The following is a 17,374-nucleotide window of genomic DNA, read 5'->3' as shown; positions in this document are numbered from 1 at the left end:
GCTTTACCAGCACTGTTTTGGATTGTATCATATTTGGAAAGAAAAACTTTGGCTGAGTTGCCCCAAACAGCATCACAATAATCAAAGTGAGGGAGAATCAGAGTTTTGTACAACAGGTTTAAAGTATGCTTGGGAAGAACACTTCTTATCCTGCGGAGAACCCCCACACGTTTATTAAAATGCTTAGTAATTTTTGTCAATGTGCACACTCCAAGATAAAGATTGATCTAGCCAGACACCTAAGTACTTAAAATGATCAACATTGTCAATGGTATTGGAACCGATCTTCACATGTAAACTTTCTTCAATACGGCGAAGTTTAGCTTGAGTACCAAATAACATACTTTTAGTTTTGCTTGTATTGAGAGTAAAAAAATTAGTCTGCAGCCACTTGGAAACCTCAATCATATCTGCGTTGAGGGCTCTGTTAATAAGACCAATAGATTTAGCACGAGTAAAAGTAGCTGTGTCATCAGCATAACAATACATTTTAGAGTCTATCGGAAGAATATTGGCAAAATCATTAATGTACAATGTAAAAAGGAGTGGCCCAAGCAGAGAACCCTGAGGCACACCGGAAGTCACTACAGTAGAGGGGGAATAGTTTTCACCAATTTGTGTCACTTGTTTGCGACCATTTAGATAAGATGAAAACCAGTCGAGCTCCAGACCCTGCACTCCAATATTTTTTAGCTTGTTGAGAAGATGTTCATGGTGAACAGTGTCAAACGCTTTCTTTAGATCCAGAAAGACTGCTCCCGTGAGGTACCCTGAGTTCATATTTTCCAGGAGGTAACCAGAAACATTAAGAAGACAAGTTTGTGTGGAGTGCATAGGTCTAAAGCCAGACTGGTTCTCTGTTAGAATCCTTTCACGATTCCATGTCTTGGGCATGTAATGTTTTTTTAAAAGCACCATTAAGTTAAAGAGCAAAAAATATTTCCTCTTAAGCATGCCCAGCAAGAAACCTGTAATATGTGAGGTCCACTAAACTGTGTGACGAAGCAGAATTGGACAGGAATTAACGTTGGGTGTATGCAGTGCCCATGTATAGAATGCATGCAAAACAAAGTGAGAGGAAAAACAAAGTGAGAGGAAAAACAAGTTTATTCAGAGGTTCTCAAGTTTCGCATCAACCATTCAGAATCTCCAAAGAACATAAATGACAGTGGCTTAAAAAGCCCAACATGAAAATCCTTACCTCTGCATACAACACCAGCAGACTCTGATCCTCCGCAGTTATGTGTCATCCATGATGCATGGTGGCAGTCTTCAATCCTACTCTCCTGTCCACCACAGCTAACATCATCTAGAATTATATCATTGGAGCTTTGGCCGTATGTAGCACAGCAAGTAGAAGACACTGCCTCATAGTTACCCAGCTGACGACAGACTACTTTAGCATCATTGATATCCCAGTTGTCATCACATACACTACCCCAAATGTTGTTATGTAGAACCATCACATTGCCCTCAAGAGTAGTAGGACCCCCATCAAGTCTGACAGTGGCTTTTATACACAAAGTAAATAAGAGAGAAAAAGTAATCAAACAAATACTTTACACTTGATGTAAACAAAAAAGTCACTATCTTATATTAATGGGTTACACATTATGTGAGGCATACAGTACTAGCACCACGTGTACCATGGGTAAATCTCTTTTGATTTTTTTCTTTATTCTGAGAAGAATCGATGGTTGACAATTCATCTTTTCAATCAATAGGCTCTGATCGTCTCAAGATGCTGCTAGACTTTGTTGCTGGATGCTGCTTAAATACTGCTTTGGAGATTAACTGATTGCTTATTTGTTAAACCTCTATATCAATGCCAGTGTTTCTCAAATGCTTTATCATAGTTTTATTGTGAAGATAGCAGCAGGATCACAACCTATCTGGCATCCTGTCTTCATGTATTAACTTACCTTGGCATTTAGCCCCAGCAGCCTGTCCCTGAGAGCAATCTGGCTGCCCCAATTCACCATGCTGGCAGTCTTCAAACTTGGTCTCATTCCCCGTACAATCCACATGATATGGGTAGATATCCCCATCACCATCTCCTAGTACGTACGTCTTACAGCAATCCTCTTCATCTGCTAATGGGTAGTTACCTAGCTGACGGCAAATAACTGCAGCATCTTTAGAATCCCAGGAGTCTGGGCAGATGTTTCTCCATTCGCTGTTGTAGAACACCTGAACCCTTCCCTCTGTGTGTTTATCTCCATCCACAAGACGCACTGATGCTGCAAGTTTAAATCGGTTAATATTAATTTGTTAAAAGTCAATCAGAAATTGGAATATCCCATACTAATGAATGAGCTTAGAAAAATTTGCATTTTTATAATTCCTCAAAAAATTCAGCCTGTTTTTTTCCATCTGAAATCATTTATTATTAGCCAATTTTATGTTCAAGCTTGAAGCACGGCTCTAGACTGAAATTGACAGTTCAGAAACTTGTTACACATGAAATATTTTAAGCTCTGCGTACATTAAGTTTGATTATAGGTAGATGTAGGCTTGCTTTGCTGCAAAAAATCTTTATGGAGCGAAGTATGAACCAGGCTTTACAGGTATATAGATAGAGCCTTACGTGAACAGATGACACCAGCATCATTGTTATGAGTACAGCCACCACTCACACCCCATCCAGCGTTGGGACACTGTTCAAGTGTATCTTCATTTCCTACACAGTTGACATCACTCATGTGTATAAGGCCTACAGCTATACCAAACTGGGATCCAACAGTTTGTTCTTGAGCTGCGTAACCTCCTAGCTGTTTACAGACAACCACAGCATCATCAAAGTCCCAGTTGTTATCACAAACGGTCCCCCATTCACCATTGTTCATGATCTCAACTCGCCCCTCTAGTGGTCCATTTCCACCAGTCAAACGAATTGGTCCTTCGCACACACACAAGGAAAACAAAAAGGATTGTGAGTCAAAAAAGATTGGATTATTTGGTGAAAATCTTGTATTGCATTCATATCTCTGTTCTTTTTAAGTAATAAAACAGTCCTAAACTATAAAGGTCTTGCAGTCACCAAAAACTTGACCTGCACCACCGGAAGTAAATAAAATTAAAGTTAAGTGAAAAATAATTTCACAGAAAAAAATCATGCAAAATATAATAAACATGTTTGGATAAATTGGACCTTGTCTGAAAAACATTCTCATTAATTTTTTTATTATGATTTCACTGCAATTTTGATCAATTAAAACTAAATGTCGATCATTGATTTAGTACATTGGTATCTTAAAGACATTGCACTCTGTGTAACTGTAGCATCTTGTTCAAAACATGTTGTACTTAATTGTCCACAAATTGTGTTTTGTCATTAGTTGGTTACTGCTCCTCACACTCAGTTGTGTAGTGACTCACTTGCGCTTAATGATTTTGTGGGTTATGGTATTTTGCAACATCGCAAATATTTGAAAAGATATTGGCGATGTTTAAAGGCAATGGAAACCATTGGTAATTACTCAAAATAGATATTAGCATAAAACCTTACTTGGTAACGAGTAATGGGGAGAGGTTGATAGTATAGAGGTTGATAGTATAAAACATTGTGAGAAACGGCTCCCTCTGAAGTAACGTAGTTTTCATGATACAAGTATATTTCCACGAGTTTGATTTCGAGACCTCAGATTTAGGTTTTGAGGTCTCGAAATCAAGCATCTGAAAGCACACAACTTTGTGTGACAAGGGTGTTTTTTGTTTCATTTATATCTCACAATTTCGATGACCGATTGAGCTCCAATTTCCACAGGTTTGTTATTTTATGCATATGTTGAGGTACAGCAAGTAAGAAGACTGGCCTTTGACAATTACCATTAGTGTCCAGTTTCTTTAAAGGCATTTGACACTATTGGTAATTACTCAAAATAATTGTTAGCATCAAAACTGACTTGTTAACGAGCAATGGAGAGCTGTTGATAGTATAAAACTTTGTGAGAAACAGTTCCCGGCCCTCTGAAGTAAGATTTTTTTTCAAAAAGAAGTAAATTTTCACTAAAATATTTGAATTGAATTTTAGACCTCAGCTGAGGTCTCAAATTCAAGGCATCTGAAAGCACAAAACTAGTGCGAGAGGGATGCTTTTTCTTCCGTTGTTCTCTCGCAACATGGCGACCAATTGAGTTTAAATTTTCACAGGCTTGTTATTTATGCATATTGTTGAGAAACACCAAGTGAGAAGACTGATCTTCACAAAAGTTTCAATAAAAGCATATCAAGATTTTTTAATTTATTATAGGTCTGTACAATGCAATCTGAAAATAGAAACCCACTTGTGCAAATGACTCCTGCATTTTTGCTGGGGTTGCAGCTGTCACTAGCATTCTTCCATGGTCCATGCTCACACATTTCCACCCCTTTTTCATTCCCTTGACATGACACCTCATCCAGCATAAACTGTCCAGAGCTTTCTCCGAAGAATGAGCCGCTCTTGGAGGCATTTGCTGCTGGGTAACCAAGCTGTTTGCAAACCACATTGGCATCCTTCTTGTCCCAGCCATTATCACAGACAATACCCCATTCTCCATCGTGAAAGATTTCCAGCCGACCTTCAAGTGGATGGGTACTACCAGCAAGCCTTACCTTACCTGAGAAACAAAAGGATACAAGGTAGATAAAAGTATTCAGCCAGAAAATGTATTAAGTTTTGGCACTTCACATCTGTACTCTGAACTGTTTCAATTGTTTGGTTAACTATAATGTTTTTACTAAAAATATGATCAGATGTGATCGACTATCTACTATATATTTTCCCCTTTTTAAAAAGGTTAAAATTGTCAATGTAATGCAAATATTTAGGGGAGCACTAATTTTTGTTGGTGGATCAAGGAATTTAAGCAAGGAAGATGATTTAAGAGATTGTTGAAATAGTGTCTGTCTTGTAATGGTAAGTTTCAGACTCTGAATTCGGGATGGGTATTTCTATTATCAGTCTGATCACAAGTACAGTGTTCCAATTTCCCTTTTCCAAATAATAGATTTATCTAAACTTATAGCAGAAAGACAAATATTTGTTAATTATATGGGACAGAGAATTTAATGAGTTACCGCCTTATTTTGTCAAGAGCCTGAGACACTTCGAACTATATTTGCACTTCAGTATTTTGGAATGGGTAACTTTTACCTATATGCATTAATAACAAATTGTGTATTACTAGATTCGAACTACCTACCATTGCAAACTACACCAGCATCCTCAGTATGTGCACAATTATGTTGGCTCAATCCTCTATTGGGACAATCTACTAATCTATCTTCACTTCCAAGGCAAGCTATGTCATCCAATGTTATTGCACCAGTACCCTACAGATAGAGGGAGAGACAAACAAGAAACAAACAATATGGAGGGGCCTTTCTGGTAAAATTCATTGTTTATTAGAAATCACAAATTGGACTTGTAAAGTAAGACCAATAGTACAAACAAACAAACACACACACAAAAAAAATGCGATAACACAAAACAAAAACTGGTTCCACTTATAGGGTGTCTCAAAAAGACTATACACTTTTGAAATGGCTGCAGAAGGAAAAATATACGATTCTGGGGGAAACGGTTTGGATGTATGGATAGCTAATGGTCTCAACTTTCATATGACACCAAAAACTGCGAAAATAATGTATGCCTGGGCGAGCACTGGTCACTTATGTGAGGTTATGAAAATTAGGCTGCGCAGGAATTAGCCTTTTGTGAGCTTACAAAATTGATGGTGATATGATGATCAATTGCACTCAGTTTGTGTTTGCTGAATGAATTATATTATGGTTTATTAAACCATTTGTTTTATGCATGAGTAAACAGGAATTGCATTTTTTTTCTTTTAGTATTTTAACTTTCTCAGTGGTGTGTTCATAGGAGTCAGGATGGGGTGATGGTAGGCCCCCTACATGTTGCATGCAATTTCCATGTTACAAACTTTTTTTTTTTACTGATCTGTCACTTTGAATAAAAACATTCACCCCCATATTTCAGTTATCTTAATAACCAGACGGGAATTAAGTAAATTGATTATTCAAATACGGGTTGTTGAAAGAAGGAATGTCAAAGATGTTGGCTATTTATTCTTCAGGTTACCCATTGACCTGAAGTAGCCGACGTCTTGTAAGCTACAAAGGACTACCTCTCACAAAGGGAAGGCTAATTCCTGTGCACGCTAATATTTATAACCTTCACAAAAGTGAGCAGTGCTCACCCAATCAAAAAATATTTTCGCAGTTATTGGTGCCATATCAAAGTTCAGTCCATAAGCTATCCGTACACCTAAACCTTTCCCTACAGAATCATTTACTTTTTATTCGGCAGTCTTTTTAAAGGGGGGGTACAGAATTGGTAAGAAAAAACCTCGTAAAAAATTCCTAAGATCACAGATTTACATAATACTTACACGGTCTAATGATAATGATAGTAGAAAACATCCCTTGAAATATTTCCGTCCATAATGCCATATTTGATGAGAAAGAAAGAAAAGTAATTTTCCGATCGGACTTTATCGCTCCGGTAGCGTTTTATTAATTTTTTGAATCAATTTCGTAGATACTGCCCTCACACGACCAATAATAGTTATTTTGTTTTCTCAATTCGGCACGCGTAAATAATTCGCGAACGGTCGGTTACTGGTTCGCAGCAAACGTCGTTCTCAAGGATGATCGATCTCGCCGCGCAAAGCGCACCAAATTAACCCTCCGTGGAGATGAGCCAAGCATTTGAGGTTGTAGTGTTATTCACGTCGATGAGTTGGCCACGTTGCTGCTCTAGACACACGCACGAACACACACACGTAAGCTAAGTCATGCCTGAGACCAGCACTATGGCCAGTTCAAGCCCAATGAAGTGAGTATTTTGTTTAATTTAGAATCCAACAAACTTGTCATTTCATCATCTGATTTTTTTTTTTTTTTTCAATAAGAAAATCTTCACCGTCAAATCGGAAAATCTTCGTGTGGCATTCCAACGATACCACTAATAATAGTATCGTTGGTCACAGTTTAGCTACGTCAAAAGCACTCTGAAATCTCTGTGAACTCATGATTTTGACAGTTTTACGAAATTATTTCTCTTTCACCTTGTTAAAATTTTAGGGCCTTGAAAAAAAAGCCAGACAAAAACTGAGACTGGCCTCTGTCTCTGTGAATTTGTTCAGTCAGTCACTGAAAATAAGCTATTTTTTTATTCCTACATTTTAGTCCTAGTGGTGGCAGTGCATCTAGATAGGCCTACTCTACCATGCTGTTTCAACACCTGTGGATAAGGAGTTCCATGAACAACAAACCCTTCCCTCTGTTTTAATTAAAATGTAAGTTATCAGATTTGTGTTAGACTTTCCAAGATAAGTAATGTTTGTATCAAAAAAACAAGTTGTGATAAACATTTTCTCTATCAAATGGATGAAACCAGTTTTTTAATTGGTTATCGAGGGTGGTTCATCAAACACAAGTCAAACTCAAAGGTGTTGATTTATTTTAAAAGGTTATGTGATGGTTGAGGTGAAAGCTCAATCACAAAAGGAAAACAAAAGATAGTTATGTGGCAGAGTAAATGCAGTTTATTTGCAAGGCATCTAACATGACAAGACGAGACTATAAAAAAAGTTTTTTAAAGAAATTTATTGGTGTGGCTTTCTCTTTTTCAGCAACCCTGTGGGAACTACCAACGGTTAAGATGAATTCTTTGAAGACAGTGACTCGATTTCCTCTGGATTGTAAGTTCAGTATGCTTCTCTGTTTTTGCATTGCAAAGATAATAAAATTGACTAATAAATTAATCTTTGCAATTTTTAAAATAGTTTTATTTCTTCCTAAAGTGGCCACCTAAAAACAAAAAATGGCTGACATTTTTCAGTTGAAATTAATCTTGACCTTTTTCTAACAGCCATCCTGCTAGTGCTAGAGTACGTTAAACTTCCTACGAATGCGAAAGCGAAGCGACTATGGCGTGAATTTGACGTCACAACTCCGTTTTCGCTGCGAATATTTGCAAGAGTCGAGCACAGGCCAACTTCCGCGAATATTTGTTGCGAATTTGTGACGTCAACATTCGCTTCGCATTCGCATTCCCAGGAAGTATGAACCGGGCTTTACAATACTTTAGGTAGAACAATGTTTTGTGCACTTTAAACAATTTATGCATGTTGAAAGTAGCTTTTTTAGGTGAAAACAAATAAATAAAAAAGAAAACATACATGTAACTGATTTTTGTTTTGTTTTGCCGCAGTCTTATGATGAAAGATGTCACTACTTAAAGCCTTTTTAGTCAGAGTTTGTTTCAGTAATTCACCTCGAGGTACTCCAATCTGATTAAGCCTTCTTTGTTTTCTTTTTTATTGAAATTGATGTGTAAAAATGCAAGTAAATTTCAGCGTTCAGTTTTATCAGATCAGACAGTAGTTTACTTAGATTTTATGAAATTTTTGGCTCGTATCTGGGCCCAATTTCATGGCTCTGCTTACCGTAACGTAAGCAAAGAGTCAGCGCTTACTTAAGCAGGGAATTCTGCGCGTATGTCAAGCGTATTTAACAGGTTAACAGTGAATTTTTGCATGTGCACGCGTGTACTCGACGTTACTAAAATACTAGTCATTATTCGCTTACACCGCTAGCGCAAAAATTCTGCGCTTGCACAGTAAGTGAAGTAATGGTGATCGCAAGCACAAAATACTGCGGTAAGCAGAGCCATGAAATTAGGCCCCGGTCATGCTTATTTTGTATTGTAAATTTGTTTGAAGAAAATTGAATCATGGTAAGTTTGGTTGGGGAGAAAAGGTTAGTTTTTTCTTTTTTCTAATGTGGCTTGGTTAAAACAACAGTTTAGTAAAATGAAAATTTATCTTATTGTTTCTATTTCCCTCCAATTTCAGGCCTAGCACTCTTGATGACCTACCGTTTTTTCAAGTTAAAGTATTGGGCGATTCCTTCACGAGGTACTTGCCGAGGAACTTAAACAGTGACTGGTTTCTTCCTGATGTTGTAACCCAGCCAGGAGCAACATATTTCTTGCAAAATCGGAAAAATTTTCCTTGAAATGTAGTGTCATAGATATGTAAATACTTCAACAAATAATGACCATAAAAAAGTTACTTGATACTTTGTAGGAAACACTGCAGCTGTTGATAGTTTTGAGAAAAGATTATTTTCGAAATGATATGGTTTGGACAATTGGTCATCAGAAAATATGTGAAGCTGAGAAACAATTTGATTCATGTATGAATCGTTCCGCTGTTGCCAGATTTGTGGTTGGTAGCGCTAAACATTGATGAACTCTATGTTTATGTGAACATATTATGGTGATATTTTTTAAAATTTGGTTTGGCTGTCACATAGACAAAAACCAATCTGTGTCCCTTAATGTTATTTGTTATTTATTATAGCAAGGTACATGGACTTAGGTGTCTGATTTTTGTGTTTAAGGTACTATACAGGATTGGTAGAGCTGACAAAATAGTAGTAGTGAATGTGATGGGATCAGCTAATGCCTTTTTTCTTTTTTCTTGAGGTTTTCAGATTCAGTTTTGTCGAACATGACTTAATTTCAGAGGGAAGTTTTTCACAGAAAAGAATGTCTCTGGTATGAATTTCATTGTCAAAACTGAAATAAAGCAACATTTTTGTATCCTTACCGATTCTGTGTAATACAAAAATGTACCTTGAAGGTAAAAAGCAATGTTCATATGATTGCTTTACAGGGTTTTCATTATTAATATTTAACTTATTTTATGCAATACTAAACATTCCAAAATGTCCTAACAGTTGTATTACAAGTTGGATGTGATACTACAAAAAGCAAGAAAATAAGTATCAAGTGGAAAGTATTTTAACTTGGGTAATTAACAGGTCTCCTAATTACTTGGGTGTCCCTGCAATTACTTTTAATTGTACTGCCACAATACTTGTGTGTAAATCTTTTATATAATTGTATTTTTTCTGTTTTATATAATTGTGTGTACATGGAAATGTTGGTAACTGTGTGAGACATTCATGCTGCTGAAAGAAGAAACCGAAAACAAATAAATGTTTCCATAAAACAGGAAAAAGTGTGACAGAGTTTTCATTTTGTTGGTATTAAAAACTATTAATTTGACTACTGAACCCCCACAAGAGGTGCAAATAAATAAATAAATAAATGAATATGTGGGATTGGGCTCGTGACGGTGATGCCTTACAAGAAAATAGTGCATCTGAAATAAGAGTATAAACCAATGAGATTTTTTTAGCATCTGAAAAATGCTTTAAAATTGTTATTTGTTGAGTGAAAAGTTAAAGTGAAAAGTTTGTGAGACCAAATGTAAGAAAAACAAAACTGTTTTCCCAGTAGCTGACTGGCAATGGGGTACAAGTTTTTCTTCACAACGAAACCACGAGACGCTAAATAGTCTGGTACCTCACTGTTTACCAAACACAGCTTTCAGATTTCTCGTAGTAAGTAGGAAGCCGCACACAATCAACTTGCCTAGCGTTTTCTTACGCAGCAGCTGATTAGTCAAGAAGGCAACGTAGTACAGTCTGACCAATCACAATCGGGCTCTCATTTTTTAGCCATGCTGGACATTTTGATTCAAACGATTACGCTGACGAAGACATATTCTGTAAAGGTTTTTGACTGTTTTGGGTTTCCTTAGGAAAAACGAACATAGTAAAATACTAGATGAATAGTGTATCTAACACTCATTAAGGAAAATTATTCTGCCCAATTTAGTTAAATATTATGAAAATGACTTTTACGGAGACCCTTATTTCTTCTCAAAATCCGTGATGCTTTTGGTCTCATATTTCTGTATTTTTAGCACAAAAAATCGTGTTATTAATTTTCTAGGTACAATAAAACATTATCGCTTCGTTGTGTGATGTTTTTTTTCGTTACAGTGTTTAATTTTCCCGAAATGAATTTTTGAAAACGTGTCCTCCAAGCAGAAGCTCATAAGATACGCAGCGAATAGCTGTGTTTTAAATATTATAAAAACGACTTACGGAGACCCTTATTTCTGCACAAAATCCGTGATGTTTTTGGTCTCATATTTCTGTATTTTTAACACAAAAAATCGTGTTATTAATTTTCTAGGTACAATAAAACATTATCGCTTCGTTGTGTGATGTTTTTTTTCGTTAGTGTTTAATTTTCCCGAAATGAATTTTTGAAAACGTGTCCTCCAAGCAGAAGCTCATAAGATACGCAGCGAATAGCTGTGTTTTAAATATTATAAAAACGACTTACGGAGACCCTTATTTCTGCACAAAATCCGTGATGTTTTTGGTCTCATATTTCTGTATTTTTAACACAAAAAATCGTGTTATTAATTTTCTAGGTACAATAAAACATTATCGCTTCGTTGTGTGATGTTTTTTTTTCGTTACAGTGTTTTATTTTCCCGAAATGAATTTTTGAAAACATGTTCTCCAAGCTTATTATTTATTGATAACGGTCATGCATCCGACTGACTGTACAAGGGTAACATGGTCTATACACGTACACCTACACGCAGTTTGCAATACATACACATTTCCACACACACACACGACGTGCAGTTGCATGGCCGTACGTGAAAGAGCTCATTATATGCGGATGACCCTTCAGTGGCCTTTCAGTAGACGACCGCAAACGGCCGGCCACCTCCGCCCTAAAGCCTGAATGGGAATGAGTGTACCAACGGCGCTGAGACGCATGAGGGCGATATTCAAAAATCTATACAGGGAAATTTGCAAGCCTGGACCGTGCGTGGCTATTCAATGATTTCATGCAAAATGTGTAATCGGTTTTTCACTATTTTCTCGGGACCCAGATGGCTGATCGATCTCAAACTTCTACAGGTTTGTCAGTTTATGTATATGGTGGCTTACATTAAGTGCTTACACTGCCAGCAACTGTTTTGTTAGTAAAAACCAGACCTGTACCCGGCCTTTAAAAGGTGTATAGTTTTTTTTTGAGACACACGGTACACCACGGGCTTGTTAATTAACCCAACATTGTATCTTAGGTTGGGTGTTGGAGGCAAACTCACCGGACCATAAGCAGCACAGCATTTCGTTGTATTTGCAGACGCAAACCCAAGTTGTCTACAAACCACTTGTGCATCTACTATATCCCATCCATCGTCACAAACTGTCCCCCAATTACCACCGTAGTAGACCTCTACACGACCCTCTGAGGACGATGGGCCATCAACTAACTTCAAATCCCCTTCACTTGGATTATCATCAGGAGCTGAAAGAACTATGGGACAAAGAAAAAGAAACAAGACGATAGCATTGTTATTGTTTACATTTTCCCACTCCGGAAAGCCAACCCACTACACCCACCCAAAATGTTATGAACAGCTACATGTACATTCACTTGACTGGTCCCATGTCCTTTTCTGTGAAGATAAGGGAAAGTGTTGCCTTTGTTTCACATGTACATGTACTCAAATTTAACTGCGAATCTCAAGAACTCTGAGGGACTAGTCTTGCAAAAATGGCTTACACCAAAATGTTGGTGCAGGTTGTCGGAACATAGGGGTGTCGGAACATAGGGGTGCGGAACATAGTAGTGTCGGAACATGGGTGTTCGGGTTGTCGCTTGTCGGAATATTATATAGGGTGTCGGAATATAGGGATGTCGGAATATAGAGCATTCAACGATAAAATGATTTCGTTTGATAAAACGTGCCGTGACAAAAGCTTTCCATATCTGAGTTGTAGTTTGTGTCATCTTGCACTTCCCAATTGTCTACATAATGTTGTGTTTATCATGTACTATGTATAGTAGTGTTGTTATACATGTTATGTGAATTGACTGCGAATCTCCATGTTAAAATTAATGTGAGGTCAAAGGTACATCTGGCAACATGGCTGTGAAAGGCCACGTCGTTATTAGCCTGAACATTTGACGTCAAATTTCTAGGCTCTTGAATTACGCCAGATACACCAGCCTCCATAAGCGGATGTCGGGATCCGTACAGATGTACCTGGACCCTAATCTAGGGGCGAGTTTTCGCGGTGTAGCCAACAGCTGTTTTGGCTAAACTTGCAGTTGTATTGGTTGATTACTGATGGTCATTGACCGAACTGTTATTGGTTACGACCGTCAATACTCACATAGGCACCTCGCAGGAACTTGCATTGTGATGATTTTATAACTTCACCCATTGGATATGGTAATAAATAAAAAAGCAAACTTTAGAAATTGAGTAAGGGAATCGTTTTAAACTAGTTAGGTTTAAATTCGCCGAGGCATTGTTCTTGATAATTTTACCTCGACTTCGTCTCGGTAAAATTAGGGCATATCAAGAACCAGGCCACGGGTTTCGTCAAGTTAAAATTATCAAGAACCATGCCTCGGCAGGTTTTAACCACTAGTTTAAAACCGATTCACCCACTTTGATTCCTATTCATATAAACTGTAAATTTGAGAACGATTCTGCTATTATAGCTTTGCCCCTCGCCGCTCGTACGCTCGTATGGCGCGTTCACCGAGGGCATTATACGACTTAACCCATACCTGTGACGTCATGCTGTTGTTAAAATCGCTCCATTATTTTGCACGAATGGCGCGATATTGTTGAATTTTTAAGTCAATTGTTTGTATGTATTACGTAAGCTTTTTCACTCCACCAGTGAATACCACCGGTGGTGCGTGAACATGGTACATGGACGAAGACCAACATTTAGGAAATAGCTTGTACCTTTGACAGTGGCATCATGGGAGCGAAAGTGGCAGCAGAAAAAATATTTGTTTTCCTGCGTCACAGTTAATTTAGTCAAGTGAAAGAAAGTGACTATGACACGGATGATATTGTAGCCGACTTGCTCGGTCTACAACAAAACCCAAAAGGATAAAAAAAGTGACCTACCGTACAAGCCTCTAGTTTAAAGGGATGCTGCAGTGAATTCAAATAAAACAGTTAATTTTGCTGTCATTTATTTCTGATATATGTATTGAACATCAATCGAATGTGTTGTGTTTATTCCCGACATATCTGACTTGCGTAATTAGCGAATAAGTCATGCCCCCCCCCCCCTTTTGTGGATTGTTATCGCCCCCCTACGATCGACGTCACGTCGGGAATTCAAACATATCGTCGGCAAAAAGAGTCTGGTCCCTAACTACACGCGCCTATGTACCAACAATGTGCACACAGCCAGGGGGCCCGGCGGCTCGGGTTACCGACATGACGTCACGTTTATGCAAATGAAGGCTCCCTTTTAGGGGCGGGGTGGGTTCCCCTAATCTCTTGAAAACCATTTTAAAAATACTTGCGCATTTAATAAAAAATAAAAATAAATATTTCAGGTTTAAAAAGTCATGTTTAATCGTATAAATAAAAAAATAAAAAAAATGCAGCCACCCATTAAGATGTTTCTGACATAACTTTGATTAACAAATTTAAGCTGTTTCAGTTAAATTCCTGTTATTTTAAAATGATATTGAAAGAAGTATCTTTGCAAACGAGGGAGTTTACTCACTTACCATGTTTGTGTATGATATATTAAGCATTTTGATTTAATTTAAAAAATACTGGTTAACATTAAATTTGATTTATCTGAGACCTGCTTAAAGCCATTGGACACTTTTGGAACAGAAACAAAATTAAAAGTTCACAGATTTACAAGTAACTTTCAGGGTTTACAGAAGGTAATGGTGAAAGACTTCTCTTGAAATATTATTCAATAAAATGCTTTACTTTTTGAGAAAACATTAAAGGAACACGTTGCCTTGGATCGGTCCAGTTGGTCTTTGAAAAGCGTTTGTAACCGTTTGTTATAAAATTGATATGGTTAGAAAGATGTTGTAAAAGTAGAATACAATGATCTACATAAATATGCCTCAAAATTGCGTGGTTTTCGTTTTACCTCGTCGACTAACACTCCCATAAATGGCCGACCGTGTTAATTCGCGACGTAAAACGAAAACCGTGCAATTTTGAGTGATACTTGTGTGAATCATTCTACTTTTAAAACATCTTTCCAACCATATACATTTCATAACAAACGGTTTCAAACGCTTTTTTTATAGACCAACTCGTCCGATCCAAGGCAACGTGTTCCTTTAAAACAATATCAATTCTCGATATCGAGATTTACGGATTTATTTTAAACACATGTCATGACACGGCGAAACGTGCAGAATAAACAAGGGTGGGTTTTCCCGTTATTTTCACCCGACTCCGATGACTGATTGAGCCTAAATTTTCACAGGTTTGTTATGTTATATATAAGTTGTGATACACGAATTGTGGGCCTTTGGACATACTGTTTATCGAAAGTGTCCAATGTGTCCTTTAAATGACTAGTGCAGTTAACTAACATTTTGTACATCTCAGCTATTAATAACAATTTAACAATGAAGCTGTTCACTTGTGGAATAAGTATTTACGATCATTTTGTATTACATGCGTATCTCTAACCTGTATTCAAAACAAATATGGTCTATGGCGTCATTGACGTCATTTACTTTGTTCCTGTAGATATTATATGACAGTTTCACCTGTTGGGTGAATATAGTTGTACCCATCGCGCCATTCGTGCAAAATAATGGAGCGATTTAACAATAGCATGGTGTGGGTTAAAACGTCAGAAATCCAAGTTGTATATATGCTGATCTAGGGGTCACACATAGGCTAACTGTGTCTAAACACTTCTGGCTGTGGTTATATCATCCGTTTAAACACCCCCACGTGATGTCCTCTCAACCAATCAAAATGGAGAAACTGTCTCAGGTATTTATGAGTACCTATTGAACTTCGTGCAGTCAAACGCAGTTTGCGTAACATCGTCAGCGTAAGGCCAATAGGTCGGAATTTGACACTTTGAACCGGATGTTGGATGTAAGATACAATATTGTTTCATTTTCTCATGTTTAACCGATTTCTTTGTAAGATTATTTTTATTTGTTCATGTAATGGCAAGTGTTGGATGAAGTTATTTTACCAATATGTTTTATGGGGTGTTTTTTTACAAAATAAAAAGAACCGACGCAGGTCCCGGAAGCTCATGGTGACCTTAGTTAGATTCAGAACACTGCCTTCGAGTTTATTGTTTATAGAAACTGCGTTTAAGGAAGCGGAATTGACACAAAGGATGTGTCTTTATCGTGGATCGACAAACACAAATTATTGAATAAATACAAAAAGAGAAAGTTGTTGTACATGTCACCAAGAGGACCGGACTTCCATTTCAACGTATCACTATTTGTGTAACCGTCATTGACAAATCACTAAAAGATTAAAGCCATTGGACCCTTTCGGTTCAAAAAAAAAAAAAAAAGTTCACAGATTTACAAATAACTTACAGGGTTTACAGAAGGCAATGGTGAAAGACTTCTCTTGAAATATTATTCCATGAAATGCTTTACTTTTTGAGAAAACAGCAAAACAATATAAATTCTCGTTAACGAGAATTACGGATTTATTTTAAACACATGTCATGACACGGCGAAACGCGCGGAAACAAGGGTGGGTTTTTCCGTTGTTTTCTCCCGACTCCGATGACCGATTGAGCCTAAATTTTCACAGGTTTGTTATTTGATATAGAAGTTGTGGTACACAAAGTGTGGGCCTTGGACAACACTGTTTACCGAAAGGGTCCAATGGCTTTAATACACAAAGCAACATGGAAGTTCAACTGAAAATTCCAATCCATGGGTCCATCTGAATTTAAAAGTGAAACTGGGATACCGGGTATGCATTGGTAAAGAAACGTTTTAGAAAGTGTGGTTTTTAAAAACTTCATTAGATCTAATCGATGAACTTGACCCGTCTCATCCTCGCCTTTGAAGACACGGCAAAGCTTGTGGTTGTGTAATTGAGGAATGCCATGATGGTTATTTCGAATGAACATTTCGCTTCGAAACGGCTCTTTGAACTGAGTGACCTGATAGGAAATGCATTTTCATATTTTTAGGGTCCACCAACAAAGCAACAATTTGTTTAACATACAAAAGAAAATATCAACATTTTCAAACGCTGTTTGATTATGCGAATACATCAATGTTATCGCAAATAGTGAGGAGCGCATAGACCCAAGCCATCTGAACATCTGAATAAAACAAAACAAAGCAAAACAGCCGCTCATGTTTCCAAAGATATAAACTTATCATATGCGTAATAGGTCTACAAACAATACCAACATTAGAATAGACTTGTAAACTATGTGAGGTGGTGACACAAGAGCACACTATTATTAAAACAACCTGTGACAGAAAAGTCTCAGATTTCGATAACGAGATTTTGAGAATGAACTCCATCGTTCGAGTTTGAGCTAAAACCTGCACTGTTATGACTTTCAACCAGTCACTGTTTTATCAATAGTAATATATAAGGATGCATCAACATAATTGTTCACGGGTCATGTTGTTGGCTTTTATATTTATGGGGACTATTCGAGGAACTTTTTTTCT

The 17,374-nt window shown here is 37.3% G+C and overlaps 1 protein-coding gene and 1 long non-coding RNA gene across 2 annotated transcripts in view; one reads left to right on the top strand and one right to left on the bottom strand.

Annotated features, from left to right (window-relative positions):
* Positions 1-17,374, bottom strand: part of LOC117304833 (scavenger receptor cysteine-rich domain superfamily protein-like) — a 46,030-nt gene that overhangs the window by 14,031 nt on the left and 14,625 nt on the right. Inside the window, exons 3-8 of the mRNA XM_033789448.1 lie at positions 12,000-12,211; positions 5,187-5,316; positions 4,287-4,601; positions 2,588-2,899; positions 1,923-2,240; positions 1,202-1,510 (exon numbers count right to left, since the gene is read on the bottom strand). Coding sequence (XP_033645339.1) covers positions 1,202-1,510; positions 1,923-2,240; positions 2,588-2,899; positions 4,287-4,601; positions 5,187-5,316; positions 12,000-12,211 — 1,596 coding nt within the window. The remainder of the gene's footprint in view (positions 1-1,201; positions 1,511-1,922; positions 2,241-2,587; positions 2,900-4,286; positions 4,602-5,186; positions 5,317-11,999; positions 12,212-17,374) is intronic.
* Positions 6,731-10,037, top strand: LOC117304834. The gene is made up of 4 exons (XR_004520619.1): positions 6,731-6,841; positions 7,195-7,304; positions 7,641-7,709; positions 8,865-10,037. It is a non-coding gene; the product is annotated as an uncharacterized LOC117304834 (long non-coding RNA).

The sequence above is a fragment of the Asterias rubens genome, chromosome 21 (assembly GCF_902459465.1).
Source record: "Asterias rubens chromosome 21, eAstRub1.3, whole genome shotgun sequence".
Taxonomy (NCBI): Eukaryota; Metazoa; Echinodermata; class Asteroidea; order Forcipulatida; family Asteriidae; genus Asterias; species Asterias rubens.
The sequence above is the reverse complement of the archived record's forward strand: the minus strand, read 5'-3'. Positions and strand labels throughout refer to the sequence as shown.